The sequence below is a fragment of the Centruroides vittatus genome, unplaced genomic scaffold, assembly GCF_030686945.1.
Source record: "Centruroides vittatus isolate TY-2023 unplaced genomic scaffold, ASM3068694v2 contig_726, whole genome shotgun sequence".
Lineage (NCBI taxonomy): Eukaryota > Metazoa > Arthropoda > Arachnida > Scorpiones > Buthidae > Centruroides > Centruroides vittatus.
In genome coordinates, this window is record NW_027122463.1 from 682,171 (window position 1) to 701,688 (window position 19,518).

A 19,518-nucleotide genomic window follows, 5' to 3' on the forward strand; every position below is an offset into this window, starting at 1 on the left:
TTTCCCATTAGGGATTGCAGAAAAAGGCCCAAGGAGTTAAAAAAGCAATTCCTAGTTATTTCGTACGGTTTTGAGTTATTTTCTACGTGAGACTTTTTTTAATGCAGTCCCTATTGACCGCATAAAAAATATTTTTTTAAAATTGTGTTGCGAAAACTATTTTTTATAGCCACTCGTGAAGTTTCGCGCGATTTTTTACGCGTTTTCTTTTATGCGGTCCTTATCCACCACACAAAAACAGGTTTGACTGTATTTTGTAATTATTATTGCTTTTTTAACTTCATATTTTGATACAAATAATACTATTTGCTGCATATAGTGTCTTTTCGTATGAATATGTTGCATTTTCTGAAGTAACAATTTTAGTGAAATTGAAAAATACAGTATCAGATAAATAATAGAGGTTTCTTTGAAATATTTTATGTTGTTAGATGAAAACAAAAATCTAGTATATAAATTGCTTTAATATTTAACACTTATTCTAAAATGTTTGCAGTATGCATACATTAAAACATGATTCTCAGTACTAGTCTATAGACTGTAAATTTTACACATCATAGTATTAAAATATACAGTATATTATAGGGAAACAATCAAAATGAAACGAGCAATTATCTATTGTAACATCGTCACAATGCTCTCCATCTTAAATTAGTAGTGACTTGCCCCTGTAAATCAAATCTTTCCTGATAACAACAGAGCCATGTCAGTCATCTATGTAACTTCGTTCAGAGGAAAGTTTTTGAATTGAAAACACATGACTCCCGGTTTAGACCGGAAGTTTGTATATAATTAATTGAGGCCTCCTGCTCCTACGGTTTCCAAATCTGGTCTTATCTTTCATCTAAGTAACTCCGTTATCGAGATTAAGGAAAGACAGTCGGACTGTCGACAATGGGAATTTATAGGTCTACAATTTTTTTCAAATTGCAGCACAATTATTTTATATGAGTAATAATCAATTTTAGCGTACAGTAAAATTTGGCTTTGTGGCCATCCTAGAAATTTTCCTTTAAAACTGCATATTTTTTAACATTGATATAAATCAAACTCCGTGTTGACAGCCACTTCACCTAAGTGGCCAGGATAGGAGTGTCCTAAAGTGACATTTATCTCGTTCACCTAGAACCGATCAGGAAAACCCCACGTTTCTAAACTTTGCGTGTTGTTTAAAGTGTTTTAAAATGGAATTGAGCTTTGTTATTATAGTTTTGGGACATTTTACTGAGATCTCTCTGGCAGTTGACATTTAAATAAAGTAAAGAATCTACACTCCACAAATTATATTTATCTCCAGAAATTAGTACGAAGAAAAGTTATTTCTTCAATAATTTTTTTTATAGAATCTGGTTGTATTTTGTACAAATATAACTATATAAATCAATGATAATAAGTCTTTATCAGTGACGCGTCACTCAACACTCAACGAAGAAAATTGTGATAAACAAATGTAAAATCTGGTTTAATTATCTTTTGCTACATTCGGACACTTCTGCATATTTAGAGACTCCGTTTAAAATATATTTATTTATTTTCTCAATTCTCCTGTTAAAATACATTATGTAAATAAAACCTTTCCTACTATTTCATAGACAAATTTATTTTATTAGAGTATTAATTCCGTCTATGGGTACTAAACAGTTAAAATTAGTTTGGTTTGTTAGAATATGGCAACATAACACAAAATCGATCTGCCAAAAGGGGTACCACCTGAGAGGACTTTCTATGAGAAATTGTCTCCTAATAAGATGCATAAAGAAAATTCAAAAGCGGTCATTCCACGAGGCCAGTTCGTTGGTCAAGTGCAAGCCCACGACCAACTGATTTGGTGGTTATGGTTTTCGCCGGTGTTCAGGTTCAATGAAAAGGAACCTGAACACGACCAACCACAGTTCAGGTTCAGTGGTTTTATCCATTCACTACTGGTGGACATTCCAATTAGTACTGTACTGTACAGTAATTGAATGAACCCTACTGCAAACAGCATTCTCTACACAATAGGCCTACATCTAATCTGTATTTCAATAGTCTATTAGTCAGTATTAATACATTGTTCTGTATGAAAGTTTAAATTCCACCATATTGTAAAAGATGTACTGTACGGTATTATGTAAATTTTTTATTTATTTTCTTGTTTACTTTTATAATATGTATTAAACTTTTAACAGGATTTAGTACTCTAATTATAATTTTGTATGTCAATTTTTTCATAACCCCATTAAATGGCCACTTCAATTATGTGATCAGAAATTTACATAAGCCTTAAAATGGTTACATAAGTGAGGTTTCAGTATTTCGTTAAAAAATATTCTTTTTTACATAAAAATAATCATGTTCATTTAAAAATATTTTATCACTTTTTTAAAGTAAATAAAAAGTTTTCAAGATCTTATTTAAAAAAAAACAGATGCTTTTAGTAATAAATACTTTTGATGAATAAATTTGTTTTATAAATTTATTCGATACAGTAAAATCTGTCCAAAACGGAACCCGAATAAAACGGAAACCTTCGTATTCGGAAAAAATTCTTCGGAATTCCTAAAGATATCGGATTAATTTTTTGGAATATATGAAATTAATATTACAAGTTTGGATTTTCCCGATTATTTTGCAAAACATATTTCACTTTCATATCAGCAAAATATTATGTACCAAATACCGAAGAAGTAATCTTTTATTATTTCTTTTAAAACAGAAAAATCTTATCACAGTAAACTTCAGCAGATAACAAACAATAAAGCATTAACAACATTCGATGCATTTGACATACTTTTTCTCCTCATTTTCTCTCATTTATCGCTTAATAAAAGTGCTATCATAATTAATAAACAATATTATATAAATAGACGTATAATATTGTTATAAGTAGATATTAAGACACTAATTCCACATTTACAGGGTTTATGTGTGTCTATTTATTGCTAAGTACGAATAATTTATCTGTTACAACACTGGTATTGCATTATTAAAATTGATATTAATCCGATAAGATTCTAAATAAAAATAAACATTTTCTGCGATAATATAGTAATCTCAGGATTTCCAACTGATACAGGTATTATTCGTAGTAAATAAATGTCTACTTATTTATACTTAAATTTAAAAGTAAATTATTTTGTTAAATTAACAAATAAAACTACGATAAATCAGTGCATAATTTTAAAAGAAAAACATTAAATATTTTATTTTATTTTATTTACAAAATTGATAACAATATGCATTCATAATCTTATGTGAAATAGTTCACAAATATAGAGTATAGAACCTTTTTCTACGGGATTTCTATAATAAAATAAGATATTTAATTTCATAAATAAATCAATAAAAGCCACTTTAGTTTTATTTAGCTGTTTATAATCTTTTAATAAATTAAATACCTCAAATTCGAATTATTTTTATGTAGTAAAACAGTTCTTATTCAAAGAGAAATTTTCGTCTGAAATAAGAGTATAATATTTAAAAAAATGCTCAATTTAAATTCAAAGTACGCAATAGAAAAATTAAATTTAAAATTATATTTTTACTTTCCCGGCTGTTATATATAACAAAGGAAAAGTATGACTCCCAAGATTTTTACATTTAATGATTCAGGGGACCTTGAAATGCCGAAAAATGAAAAAAATTCGGGAATTTTTTCTGTATATATGGATGTCAGTATGTGTGTGGGGGTTACGATTTAGTTCATCCTCTTTGAAACTTAATAACTTCTGTGCCTTTTGTCGAAATTTTCTGAAATTTTACAGGAAGTTTTGTATATTACGGAGATTGATTCTATAAAATTCTGGAGGTTAAAGGTTGAAAGAGTGGGGAGATAAAGGGGCCATGTGTCATATCTCGAGTAGGGTCGAACTTAATGACGATTTTACTCGGTATTAGACTAAATTCCCACTGTCGTTCGTCTGTCTGTCTTTCTTGAATCTCGAGAACATTGTTATATATATATAATCTGAGATGCAATATGCAAACCTTAGGGTCTGCAGACCCCGATTAACTGTATGCGCTCTTTTGATGCTAACTGGAAGACACGTTATTTCAATTCAAAACTTCTCCGGAAAGCAGTTAATGGATGACCGGCACAACTCTATTGTTTAAGGAAAAGTATGATGTTCAGGGGCAAGTCATTATTAATAATTCGAGGTGAAGAAAATATATTTTAAAATTAGAAATTGTAGCCCGGCATTGTGACGAAATCATAATAAATAACTGCTCGTTAGCATTTACAATTTTTTTTAACAAAAACGACTAATCGAAAGCTGAACAATTTAGAAAAGAGCGTAAAGTATTTCACACACTTCAATCAATCATTTATCTTAGAACATGATAAAACTTTATTTTATTAAAATTAATTAATCTTAAATTATTCTTATTTATCTTTATCAAATTAATAAACTTAATTAAACTGCTTATAGAACTGCTTAATTTTCCTATTGTTTACCTCAGACTTTTAATTGAATGTTACAAAATGTATATCAATTTTATGAAGTATTCTTTTCTGCAATATTTCAACAAAATTTCAATAAAAAATCGTAAAATTTTTGATCGAATTCGATGTAAAGATATCAGATAACAGGAAGAATTGTTATCTCAGACCCTTCAGATTGATTAGTGAGAATATAATTAAAGATAATTTAGTAAACTGATATGGAATTCGGAAGTTTCAAATTCAATGTGATATACCTTAAAGAGAAAACTATAAAAACTAATCAAAAACCATTTATTCTGTGAAAGGAACTCTGATTAACTTTTATAGATAAGGACTTTATAAAATACAAAGTTGCAAATTTTTAATAGTACTTTAACATTTAGGTATTCTTCCGCTTCTATAAAGAATACTTAATATGTAAGAAATTTGTTAATCTAGACTATAAAACAGTTTTTAAACAGAAAAATGCAGACCTTACGAATCTTTTTTTGAGAAGTAAATAAATAAATAAATATATATATATATAATATATATTAAGGTGTCCCTTATTTTCTCGAATATTTTTTTTCTAACGCATAGGGCCTAGTTTTGTTTATTTTACCCTTAAATACTCCCACAATAAATTTCAGCTCATTTTGATCACTAGAACCCGTGCCGACTTGCATCGAATCATTTCCATACATATGGTGCTAGAGAAGTGGCACGTATTCGCTTTGTTCGCCATTCTAACACAATTTGTCGGGCTATTAACACATATAGTTTTTTTCGAAGATGTCAGTGGAATTATGAAGCACTAAAAAACATATTTTCTTAGTCGGAGAGATAAACCATCAAATCACGGGTGCAAAATTACCGTCAGTTTCCATGTGATAAAGATCCACCAATTTCTTGACACAGTTAGGTATAGATTTTTTAGGTATTCTAGCTTTTTCCCAAAATATAATACACTCGCGTATTACAAGATTTACGCTTTCACTCACAGTTAGTTTAACTTCGCGAATGTTAAAAAACAAAACTGCGAGTACTTGCCGATTTGACGGTAATTTTGCACCCGTAATTTGGTGGTTTATCTCTCCGACTAAGAAAATATGGTTTTTAGTGCTTCATAATTCCACTGATATCTTCGAAAAAAACTAGTGTTAATAGCCCGACAAATTGTGTTAGAATGGCGAACAAAGCGAATACGTGCAACTTCTCTAGCACCATATGTATGGAAATGATTCGATGCTTTATATATATATATATATATATATATATTAGTGATATTAATGAGTCAAATATTGCAATACATCAATTTATCAAGCATGAAGTCCAAAAGCATGCTACCGTTGTTTACATTTTTGGCAGCATATCAGCATATAGCGAGTCTTTTCTTCAGTAATTAGAACAGTAATTCATAAAACTCTACATTTTGACCGAAGTTACCTTTTTTTGACAAGTTTAGCTGTGGAGAGCGCAGTAAATGAAGCCGGAACGAGATAATAAAAAGTATCGTGGTTACCTATCATCAAGTGTATGCATCCGGTGGCGCACTCAGAGTGGGCCAAGGCTCCTTCATTGAAATAACGTAACTTCCGGTACAAACCGGAAGTTTATATATAGTTAATCGGGGCCTCTTGCCCTGAGCTTTCGTTATCTGGTCTTGACTTTCATATGTCTAACACTGTTCTTGAGATTAAGGAAGGACAGACATACAGTGAGAATTTATAGGTCTACAATTTTTACAAATTGAAGCCCGAACAGCTTTGAAAACAAAATAAACTGGTTCCTACAAATGTCTTCTCACTACTAATCGAAAAAAAAATGTTCGTTCACTGTTGGCTTGAGGTAAGGTATTAAAAAAATTGACAACACAAATCAACGGTTTTTGTAGATGGTTGATTTGTAATAAATAACTAAGAGGATTTTAGTCAAACAAAGACATATGAATAATGCTTTGTTATAGACTTGAGTTTGTACTTTGGCCTTTACTTTGTATTTGTGATTTAATGCTGTCACTATCGTTAATAAAATCTAAATAAATACTTACAAATATAAAATTGGCCAGCTTAATTCGTCGTGACTAGTGTTTCTCATTTCCCGGTCTTTTGGTTGTCCCAGGTTCCGGAATAAAAGTGAACTGTTTTCCGGGATCCCGGAAAATTCCGGGATAGAATTAATTATTTTTAAGATATACAAAATATCTTGAAATCAAATAATATAATTATTTTTTATTTTTTAAAGTAATTTAATACGTTCTGCAACCTCCAAAATCATATTAATAATGTTGTGTAAGATATATATTAAAAATTGCCTTTGAATTACGTAGAAATTTTCACAAATAGAAAAAAAATTATTAAAATTTGCTGGAAACTGCATACAACAACAACAAAAATATGCTTTGAATTGAGTTGAAATTTAAAAAAAAAAAAAAAAAATGAACTTAGATCAAACTTCTAACTTAAAAAGTAATTTTCAATATTTAAATAAAACATAATACAAAATATTATTGTAAATTTTTATAATAAGATTTTAAAAAGCAAAGATGGTCAATACTCCGATCACTCGATCTGGTTCTTATTTAACTAACGAAAAGTTCTGCTACCAAGAGTGCCCTTTCCGATTCAATTCATGTGGGTGGAATCGTCTTAATGCATTTAAGAGAAGACGGGTGTTATGTTTATTTTTTTTCACCTGTAGCCTGGATGATTTCTAGTTCGTTCTCGAGACTGTAGTAACTTCTTTTGCTCTCTAGTATTCTTGACTTATCTATCTCGGCTGCTTTAATAGAAACATCAAGCTTATAACCCGATTATTCGGCAGTTCGTTTGTCTTTAACAAATAAGTTTATGAAGAAAAAACTTCATTCTCGCAGACTTCGTACTCGTTTGTATCCTTCCACAATTTGCACAACCTGGCGTTAAGCAGTTATTGAAGCTACTGGGCATGGTTAAAAATTAAGACAGCATAAGCACAATTATTCCAGATATTACAGGTTCTGACAAGTAAAGAATTTTTAGAGTCCTGCCACAAATAAGCTACATATTGATTATTGACCATTTGTGACATGCCATAACGAGCAAAAATTTAAAAAACTAATAAGCAGGCTTAAGATTAATAAATACAAATGTATTCTGACAGTTTATGAGTTAATTATACTTTCTATTTGCAAAATTTCCTCAACCTTAACACGAAATAAGAAAAAAGTGAATATTAAGAAATTCGCGGGATTTCCCGGGATAAGAAAAATTTCCCGTGATATTTCCCGGGTTTAAAAAGCAACCGGGATCCCGGTTTCAGAAACCATAGTCGTGATAAACTAAGCTAGCAAACGAGGATAGCGTGACAGACACACCGACAAAAAATCCAATTTAAATAAAACTCATTCTAATAAATAAAGAAATATTTTTCGTAGGGGAAGTTCAACCAGCACCAGACATGGTGCAGTGTTTTAAAATTATGCCTTTTGTACCGGCTTTTCGATGGAGTAAATTGACATCTCTCTTTACGTGAAGTACCCGGGTATTATAATAAATAGGAAATTTTAAAAGAAAGAGGTTATTACGGAGTGAGAATACATAACATAACATGTTAATTTATCAGAACCGCCCAGTATGGATTTATCCTGTATAGGACAAGGACAAAATACATTTTATTAATTAAGAAAAAAGCTATATTAGTGGCTTTTGTTTTTCCTTTCCAGGCTTATGACTTTCAGTGTAAAGAAAGTAGACACGATTTTCTAGAAAGATCCATTATACCATTATACCTATCGATAGAAAGTGTCTCCAGATATGAGAAAACAACAGTAACGTGACAGTTCCAGGAGGAAAATTTTATGGTCATGCAGATGGCTCTCCCAGGCACAAGTGGATTGGGCTTCAACTTCTCTTACAACTTGGCTTTACGATTCAAACTCAAGTTAAGCTGTTGCACCGAACCACCACCGCTCAACTTGAATTCGATATCCGAAGTTGAAATATCTCAGAGGTTTGTGGCGATCAGCAGCTGATCGTTACCACAGACAGAATAAAAGCTGAGTTACATCGGGAATCAGTTTTTATTCCATCTTCACACATATATGCAAACATTTTTTGAATTCTCTGGAAATTTCCTCTCCTTTGGAGTCTGGAGTCAAACCCCCTGCATCCGTCTCTCATAGGCCCTGATACGAGTCGATGAAGGTGTTGTGTTGCAAAATCGCAGTTTTGAGAGAATTGATGTTTAAATTTTTGTGTAAATTATTAATTTTGCATAATATTAATAATACCAATAATGTAATGTTTTTAGTATAAATTATCCACAAAATTGTATGTCGCAGTAGACACTGCAGTGTCGTTTAATTTCTGAGATCTTTGATGATGGTATGTACCGGTACATTACATCTTCATCCATAAAAGACAATCCGAATTTGGAAAAATGCAACATAACCATTTTATCCACTTGTATCTTTAATTATTATTATTATTATTATTTAAAAAAATTCTGCTTGAGTTTTATATTATAACATCATTCACAGATATTCGTCATTCAAATTTTCACAAATAAACATCATAGATATAACAAGTATACATTGTCGTGTCTATAAATTTGCTATGGGAGGGCGGTGGATACATCTCTTGGGAGAGGCGTTTTTGAGCATTGGAGCACGAGGTGTACTTGTCGTCCATGTTAATCCATGTAGAGCTCGTGAGACCTTTTGTAATTAACAATAAAATTGTTATGTTGTTAAAAGCTTAGATTAATTGTGAATACAGAAATTATACTGCGCAAATACCGCAACATACATTTGTTATTATCTATAGAAAATATTTCTTTCGGGGTAAAAAATATGCTATAAAATTGTTTCGCTTTTAAATTTGCTGTAATTATGCTGTCACTAGGCATTCAAAATGGGAACAGACACCAAAATTTATCAACTTAGTAGTAACTTTATCGAACTTTATCAGTAGATAAAACCGTTAAAAATTGGAAATACCTAATTTCTTTCCGCGCTTTTCTGAGAAATATCAACAGGGAATTATTTGTTAAAATTAATTTAAAGCATTATCTTTAATGTAACAAAGTTTCCTTTTCTTATCATAATATCTTTTTGTTATGATTATTTCAATTTTAAATTGCAAATCATTTCCTGAAATAAATATTTTAATTTAATTTTTTTAATTAAAAGTAATACAGTTATAGAAATTCATAATTTAGTTCTAAAATGCATCTAAATAAATATTTATACTGGACTTAGAATGACATTTAATGTACTGTAATTGTTTCTAAAGATATACATTTATTCGATAAAATATAATAATCAATTTAGAAAAAAATAATGAAATTTAATAATATATGAAATTAATTCCAATTGCTATAAGTTCTCATTTAATAAAATAATATTAAAGAGGATGTATACAGAAACAGATTTATAATATTCAAAGTAGCTCTATTTTACTCTATCAAATAATCAATCGGGTGTATTTATCTATTTATTTACTAAATAAATACGAGCAATTATTTATTGTGACGTCGTCGCAATGCCAAGTTGCAATTTTTAATCATATTTTTAATTTATTTAATTAAAAATATATGCTCTCCACCTCAAATTAATAGTGGCTTGCCCCTGTACGTCAGACTTTTCCTTGAACAATAGAGTCGTACCAAACATCTATCTAACTCCTTTCAGGGGAAAATATTTGAATTAAAATAACGTGACTTACAGTATAAACTGGACGTTATTATACCATTAATGTGGGCTTTCTTCACCTACACTTTCCATAGCTATCTCGATTTTTATTTACCTGTCTCCATTCCTAAGATTAAGGAAGGACAGACAGACAAACAGACAGTGGGAATTTATAGGTCTACAATTTTTTCAAATTGTATCCCAATAATAGTTTTTATTTATTTTTTCCTCACGACTAGGTGTATTAATGGACACAAGGCATTCTTACATCATCTTTATTTCCGAATCTTCTCCGATACGCGCGTTTCGGGCAAAGTGCCCTTATCCGTCGGCTACACGATAAGACATATTATAAATTTCGTATATTACAAGTGTTTTATCATAATAAGTTATGACATACCATGACATCCGGAAATTTCTTTGTGTTGATACTTTTACATTTCGTTTAAAATTACATATTTACAGTTAAAATTGTTAAAATATCGTTGCAGTTTTTTAAAATATATTTATGCTTTAAATTACTATTGCGATGGAGGTTTCGTGGTTCAACATCTAGCTTCTTCAAACATATACCCTTGACACCAGTGTTAAAGGAATCTTTTTTAATCTCGTTGGCATAATGATGCCTCTTTAAAAACCTAAACGGTTATACTATATACTATACTATACTATACTATATACCAGGGATGGGCAACCTTTTTCTATGTAAGGGCCGCATTTTAAGACTTTTGAACTGATGCGGGCCGCATACAAGAGAAAGAGGAAAAAAATGTTGGTAAATCAGAATTATTTATTCATATATAATTATAAATTAGCATTAGGTATACTTAATTTAGCTTCTGGAACTGATGTAAACGTAATATATTGGAAATATTTGGTTAAATATTCATCACTGCTAGTTTTAAATTAGTTTCCATATGTCTGTTAGCCGGTTTCTTGTTTTAATTTTTACTAAATTCATTGCGGGAAAAAGTATTCACATACATAAGTTGTAAAAATAACGTTTGAATTTTTGCTACATACTTCCTTAAGCTGGGAAATTGATATATTTATTCACATTTTATGCATCGCGGGCCGCAAAATATATGAATGCGGGCCGCATGCAGCCCGGGGGCCGCAGGTTGCCCATCCCTGCTATATACTATACTATATTATACTATAGTATAATATAGTATAACCGTTATATAGTATAAGGATATATTATAGAATTTTTTGTTGAATTTCTTGACCGATTTTTATAGAAGCATCAATCAACAAAAAATTCTACTATATTTTGATAATTAATATATCCTCTATTGTGAATTTCTTAATTGTAAATGCATTTCGAAAAAACAATGGACAAGTTTCTGGTCATCAGTATAACACAAGGATATTTTAACACAATTTACATACTGTAAATAAAATCTATTTTATTTAAGAAACAGAAACTTACACAAATACTCATAATTCAACATTTTTACATTCACATTTCTTACAAATTTTTTGTATACAAGTAAAAGGTTTTCTTAAACACTTTATTTTACTGTAATTTACATATATATTTAAAACCATAATAACGTACATTTTTAAAAATTTCTTTTTTAAAATAGAAAAAAAAACCAACGATTGTAAGTTATATTGATTTAATTGAGTATTTTCTGATAGCGCTTCATTTAAATCACCACCAAGTTTAAAAATTTATAAACTAATTTACAAAAAATTAAAAAATAAACTTTAAACGTCATTAACTTTTTCCACTAATCGCTTTTCGGGTTATTTTAAGTGAAAATAAATAAATAAAATAAAAGTACAATTTCTGTATTTTAACGCACATATCTAAAAGTGTTGACATAACACAAACGGAATAATAACAAAAAAAAGATAAGCGCAATCACAAAATTCCAACTAAAAAGTCTAGGAAGAAGTTTCGATATTATACGAGCGCTCTGATTGGTTGTTTGTTTTATGTCTTCAATATAAATACATCAACGGGTGTTAGTTATATAAACTTATCATCATAATTCTCTATTATCTTACTTTAGTAAATTCATCACAAAATTATTATTTGAAATGAAAACGTTCAAACTGAATTCTGCTTGCAAACTTTTGGTAAGAGATTTTCTATAAATTAATTTTATTTATTTAATATTTTAAATTAATAACAATAATCAATGAATGTCAATTAAATAACTTCTTTAATTTATAATATTAGAAATTTTCTTATACTATTTACATTCAAATCTCTTAACAACGACCACTGACTGGTACATAAAAAAACAGTCGTTGATAGGAGTAGCGTTATTTGGAGGTTATTTTTTTATGCAATTTTGTTTAATGTTTTTAAAATTGTCCGCCGTTGAGAGGTGGCCGATATTGGAGGTTCAATTGTATAGGCCTACATCATTATGTTATTGATTAATTTGCTAAAATGTATTATTTATGATAATAGCATAGCTCTTGAAAGGAACAGATAGAGAAATTTCGTTCGTTAGCAGTGAAAGATGAATTTATTGTTGAAAAAGCATTATAAAAAATTTCTAAATACGTTTTGCGCGTTTTCCTACACTCTCGAATGATTTTTTTCTTTTTTTTGTGTTTTCAAACAATCTGTCAATTGTCAGCAAGTGTAGCACTTAATTCCTCGACCCCTGACATATTTACGTTTGTTTGTTTTTTTTACGGTCATATCCGTTCTGATAAGATTTTGTTCGGAAATATTTATATCTTTATTAGCCTCATTATTAATGTTTTTCAACTTGATGTACTGTACATCTAATTTTAGAGCATAGCTTTACTTTAGGATATTATCTTCATCTCAATTATTTTTAGATAGGTTTCCCATTTCAAAAATTTTTATTAGAGATAAGCTCATTAATTTTTTACACTTTCGATCAAAAAAGGGTATTTTTGAATTATTTTAACATTTTTAAACTTAAAAAAAAATTTATTTCTTTAACTTTTGCGAATATAAATTTTAAAATATCTTCTGAAATCAACGTAATCGTTTCTTTGCTGTTCTACTAACCTAATTCTTTAGGTTTTAAAGTTAATCTATTTCTAATTTATCATTTTGAAATCACACTCATTATATAAATCATTTTCTGCAATATCATTAGAAGCACTTTCCATCCAATTTTTAATATCAGTCAATTAATTACTGTAAGTTATGAAATGCATTTAGTTTTGACGTTCGGTAATAAAAACAATTACTTTCTTTTTTCATGTATTAGATATTTTTGAAGAATTCAAAATTTTTAAAATTTGCACAAGTGATCGAGAACGTCCTACATCTGTATTTAAATATTCTGTTAACTCTAACTTATAATATGAGTGATTCGAAATATCTGAAGTATATCGTTGTTACTCGTTTTCATTAACGTTTCTGTCAAGTGATTCCTTTCATGAAAAGTATTAAGAATAGCAAACTTTATAGATTGATTATATAACAATGTTATTTCGAAATTCAATTCCAATTTATTGTAGTTTATTATTGAAAATATCTTTGGTTTGAATGGCGTACAATCAAAAGTTATCTGTAAAGTTGCATAGGGGTAACGTTTAATTATAACACATTCAAAGAATTTCTCTTTCTGTTTCAATTCTTCCTGGTTGCAATGAAACGATTAAATTTCTTCCTGTTCGTTACATTTCAATTTAATTCGTGTTTATTTATATAGATTTGACGTATTTATAAACCAGCAACTGGGATTTACGAGCCTTTTTATCTATCTTGATGGCTGTTAACTGCAGGTCTTTACCAGTTATAAAGTCGTCACTCACGTGCCTAGTTACAGTTACGCATTATATAGTAAAGATGCGTTTAGACAAGCATTTCTTACCCAACATTATGTGTACAGTACCTACTGAATGCAGCCGCACATGCTTGTAATACCGAATGACTAAATAATATGGAACATATGCTTCTTTTAAAAAAATATATTATCAACAACGATAATTTTGACAATTTTACAGTATATTAACATTCTATATTGTAAAATTTCATTAAAAACGTAACCAATTGGTAAGTGAATAGTTATACAATTCCGGTATAACCGGTTTGACATTCCTACTGAAGCATGGAACTACTTATCAAGCGATAATGGAAAATTAATGTTTTAATATGATATATTTTTATCTGTATTTTATAAATCTATTCTTATCTGCGTTAAGTATATTTATTTTATCTCAATTATAACATCGATTTCTTTTGATTATACCTTTTTAATTAAACGTTCTGTTACTGATTTTGTTGTGTATTTTAAAGAATTAAAAGCTACTGACTTCATCTCAATAACATATACAAGGAGCAGTTGTTGATATAGGTTTTATTGGAGGAAATGCATTTCGGGTCTTTATGACCCCTCTTCAGTCCTTATACTTTACAAAAGAAAGATAGATAAGGATTACATCATACAAAACAATACATATAACATTAAAAAAAACACTTTTTGTAACTTAAATGGTTAATTATTGGTTACAAATTGATATAACAGAAAATATTGGATAATTGACTGGATAGAATCTGTTTACAAGGGTTGCTGTATGAGATAAAATAAAGTAAAGCAATTATAAAGTAAATACAGTTTAAGACGGTTACGTTATAAAATGGTATTGATTGTTATTACCTGTAGATGGGCAGAGAATATAAGGTGGGTGATGTTTAGTACGATTTAGTTAATATTTATTTCAATTTTTTTTAAATTATATTCAATAACATCTTTAAAAATATCAACCTAAACATGTGAAAAATTAAATAAATATTGAATTCTTAAATATTTTACATATGGTTACAGATTTCAATCATTTTATTCTTTATGTAATATAAAATTATTCATTATTTAATATAGCATGACATAGCATGATTCGTATGCAAATTCGTATGGATTGTAGTTAATATTATAATTAAATTCAACACATGTTTATTATAAGTTGCATTTTATTTCGTATACGATTCATAGTTAATTTTAAATCATTTTTTATTATTAAATTCAGACACCAATAATTAGCAAACGATGTCGAAGCACAGCTTCACCTTTTCCTAGTCCTTTTCCGAAACATAATAAAGGGCCTATGACAGAACATCAAAAAGATCTTCCACGACAACCCGTTCCTCCATTGAAACCCTCTCTAAACAAATATCTTAAAAGTGTAAAACCTCTTTTAACCCAGGATGAATTTCGTAAAACTCAAAAGGTAAATTTAAAATAAATAAAAAATTAGAATTTAATATGTATAGTGTATTTTTTTAAATTTCTGCAGTTTATTTAAAATTAAATATACATTATTTGTTTTAAAATTAATTGACTTAAATCACTATTATTTTCGACAGTTTTTACAATATATTTACCATGTAATGTTGCGCTGTGTTTTATTTTTTAGTTGGTGAATGAATTTGCATTACCAGGAGGAGTCGGTGAGAAACTTCACTCTATTCTTATAGAACGATACAACGAATTAGACAATTGGGTAAGTTTAGCCGTTTTCATGTTTCATTTCTTTTAAGTTTAAATTATATTTTCCAAGTTGATCATTTTAGTTAACGTTTTCTAGATTGAAGATTGGTGGTTAGAATTGGATTTTCTCAAGAATCGGTCACCGTTAACAACGTATACTAACCCCGGCTTGGCTATTTCTTGTGAAAATTTCAATTCTATCGATGATCAAATCAGGTTGACATCACTTTTCTTTCTTTAATATTTCTGATAATATATATATAACTCTGTATTTATATTCAGTTTTACTATTTACTCAGATTTTCTGCGAAAGTCTTGTCGTCAACATTGAAATATAAACAACTCGTTAATGAGTAAGTACCATTCATTATTTTAATTATACAATGAACAAAGACCATTTTCACTGCATATTCAAATATACATTTGTTATTTTAGTCATCAGCTAGAACCAGATAAATTAAGAGGAATTCCAATGGATATGAGCCAATATTTTAAAGCATTTTCTTCTTGTCGTCTTCCCGGGAAGTTTTGCGATCGTCTCGAACATTATGGTGAAGACGATTGCCCACCAAGTCATATCGTGGTCGCCAGGAATAACAAAGTATGTGTAAATAAATTACATACTAACTAATTACATACTAACAAATTAAATCCCAATTAATTAACACATCAGTCAATTTATTACATAATAGCTAATGTATAGATAGATTACAAATTCAAATTTTGAAAGCTATATACCACATAATACTTTACTATTTGAAAAATTAATCTGTAAAATGATGTCAAGAAATTTAGCTAATTTATGCTACATCCTTATGCTAAATTAATCAAGAGATTTAGCATAAATTATACGATAATCTATTTTTAGTTTTTCCGAGTGGACGTTTATGATTATGCCGGAAATCCATTGAGCGAGAATTCTTTGTTGGAACAACTACGAATAGTTGTAAAGAAATCTGAAACTGAAGGAGTTCCTGTTGGAGTTCTGACAACCAATTACCGTGAAATTTGGTCTGATGTATATGACAAATTATGTAAAGGTATTTAATTAGTCAAATGTTCAACATTAATAAAAAAAAACAATTGACTCAATGTAAATGATAACGAGAAATAAATTCAAAATTTTTTCTGACAGATAGTACGAATAAGAAAAATTTAGACACAATCCAAAGGGCGTTATTCGTATTTTCTCTCGATAAAGCTATTTCGAATGTCGAGAATGACTCTGATAAATGGACAAGTGCACTTCAGAACGCCATTCATGGACACGGGAGCCATTTAAATAGCGGAAATAGGTGGATGGATAAAACTTTTCATGTAAGCTATTATAAAATTATTTTAATGCAAGTACCCGATAACTTTTTAAAATTTAGGTTCACATTTATCAATTTAGATTGTATAATTGTTCTGTCAGGAGTATGTTCTAAGATAATCAAATATATATTTCCATTACTGAATAATTACTGTTTTGTGTTTTACATTACAATAAGTACATTATCATTATACATTTTTAATATAAGATATTTGAAACTTATGATTGATACGCATTGACATCAAATTTGAATTTACTATTACATTATTTAAACACTTTTATTTTAGTTAATCGTATCTGAAGACGGGGCTTTCGGTCTGAATATGGAGCATAGTCCAGTTGAGGCGCATCCACTTCTGAGAATGACTGATTACATTTTGGATGATTTGTACGTTACATTTAGTTTAAATAAGACTTATACATAACCTATTCTATAAATATTAAATATATCTTTTAATAATCGCTATAAAATTGTTAGAGACTGAAAATTAAATATACCAGTATTTTTAAGCTGTTGTTAAAAATATTTAACGTTGGTAACATTTGAAACACCTTTTAATAAAGTGATATTGCTGACTTTATATTGATATTTTCAACCTTATGCGTTACAGAAAAACGTCACAAAATTCAGTACCCTATACCTGTCGCACAGCTCCTGAACCTCAAGAAATTATTTTTAATATAAATGACGATATACTAAATGATATAGAAAGAGCGAAAGAAAATGTAGACAAGTAAGCTGTAATTGCTGTTACTCCATTGCCATTCTGTCAAGTTTATAAATTACTTTTAAAATTTAAAATACATTATTAATATAAAAATATATAATTTTTTAAAATCAGGTGTTGTGAAGATGCTGATTTATCATGTTTAGCATTTCCCAATTACGGAAGTCAATTTTTAAAGTCCAAGAAGATCAGTACCGATAGTTTCATACAAATGGCGTTACAATTAGCGTTTTATAGGTTCGATTATACTTTGTTTCGTTATTTATTATTTTAATTATTGTTATAACAAAAAACTTTGTAATTACAGACTACATGGTTTACGAGGAGTATTATATGAAGTTGCAACACTACATAGCTTTTTATATGGAAGAATGGAGATCGTTCATACGACATCCGAAGAAGCTGTTAATTTTTGCAAAATTATGAACAATAAAAATGCATCTAAGCAAGAAAAACACGATTCTCTTCACAAAGCTCTAAAGGTTCATAAATTCGATGTTAACGAGGTAAGAATTATTTATATAATTTATCTGTTATTTATTCCATAAATTCACCAAACTTTTATTGTTTCTTGTTTTAAAGGCTTTGAGGGGAAATGGAATCGAATGTCTTATGGTGGGATTAAAGAAAGCAGCAGTTGAATCAGGAATGAATGTTCCCGATATATACAATGATATCGGCTTTGAATCATTCTCCAATTACAGATTAGTTTCTAGTCAGGTAATAATAATTTCAGAACAAATTATATTTAGAGATAAGAAATGATTAAAAACTAAATTGAATAATTTTCAGGCACCTGTCAGAAATCCGGTATTTCCTAGTTACGGTCCTTTGGTGTATGATGGTTATGGTTGTCCATATTACGTCTATCCTGATCATCTTAGACTTATATCATTATCTTTAAAGCAAAGTCCAGAAACGAATTCCGACAGTCTTTTGAAATGTGTTGAGATGTCGCTTTCGGACATGGAAAACATCATTTAAATTATTGACGAAATTACTTTGAATTTTCATTATTTTCTGTAGATTTTGAAATTATTAGGGTGTGTAATATAATGTTTATTTTATAAAATGTATTTAAAGAATGTATAAATAAAATGAGTTTTTTATATTTTAAGTTTATGAAAATTATTATCATTAATTTCTCAACCATCAACGTAGCTAAATATACGAATTAAGAAACGATCTCTAATCAATTATTCACTATTAAATGATAAAACCTTTAAAAGATCTGAATGTATTTTTAATTTCGATCTGAACATTTTTATTGCAATTTTCATTTTCATGTAAATTCTTTTAGTTCTGAAAGTCATTTTTAAATCATAGACATGAACTTAAAGTTTACTTTCATTCATTCAACTACAAAATTACATTTATAAAATAGCTTTATTAAATTATGATATTTAATTCATATAAATTTAATAATAATTAGATATGGAATTATTGAAAATTGAGACAAATTGATATTTTTGTCTCTAAAAAATGAAGATCTGTTCTAATTATCAACAGGTTACTCCCGAGAATGGGATTAAAATGAAAATAACTATTCAATTAATAATTAAACTTATGAATAGACGAAATTAATTAAATAAGGCTTTTATTCTATAGGTTTTAATTAAATTAATTATTGAAAAGAAATTAATTTCTAAAGAATTTATTATCAGAAATTTGCAAGCAGAATTTATCTTTGATCTTCTCATTGGACTTTTGTAAAATTGTAGACCTATAAATTTCCCATTGGCGTCCGTCCGATTGTCTGTGTTTCCTCAATCTCGAAAACAGAGTTAGATAGATAAAAATATTCTGAGACGAGATATGGAGACCGTAATGATAGCAGGCCCCGATTAACTAGACTATACTGGAACTTTCTGGTGCTATCCGGAAGTCATGTTATTTCAATTTAAATATTTTCTCCTGAAAGGTATTAGATAGATGATTGGCACGACTCCATTATTGACGGGAGAAGTATGATG

General features: G+C 29.0%; 1 protein-coding gene across 1 annotated transcript; it reads left to right on the plus strand.

Moving 5' to 3' along the window:
* Positions 1-12,075: 12,075 nt before the first annotated feature.
* On the plus strand, positions 12,076-18,657 carry LOC136980828 (carnitine O-acetyltransferase-like). Its single transcript, XM_067277024.1, has 14 exons — positions 12,076-12,161; positions 15,045-15,245; positions 15,432-15,518; positions 15,603-15,721; positions 15,805-15,858; positions 15,941-16,106; positions 16,374-16,545; positions 16,641-16,822; positions 17,105-17,205; positions 17,429-17,551; positions 17,660-17,782; positions 17,853-18,051; positions 18,128-18,265; positions 18,338-18,657. Exons 1-14 carry the CDS (start codon positions 12,123-12,125, stop codon positions 18,527-18,529), a joined length of 1,896 nt encoding a protein of 631 aa, XP_067133125.1. The 5' UTR covers positions 12,076-12,122; the 3' UTR covers positions 18,530-18,657.
* Positions 18,658-19,518: the final 861 nt, after the last annotated feature.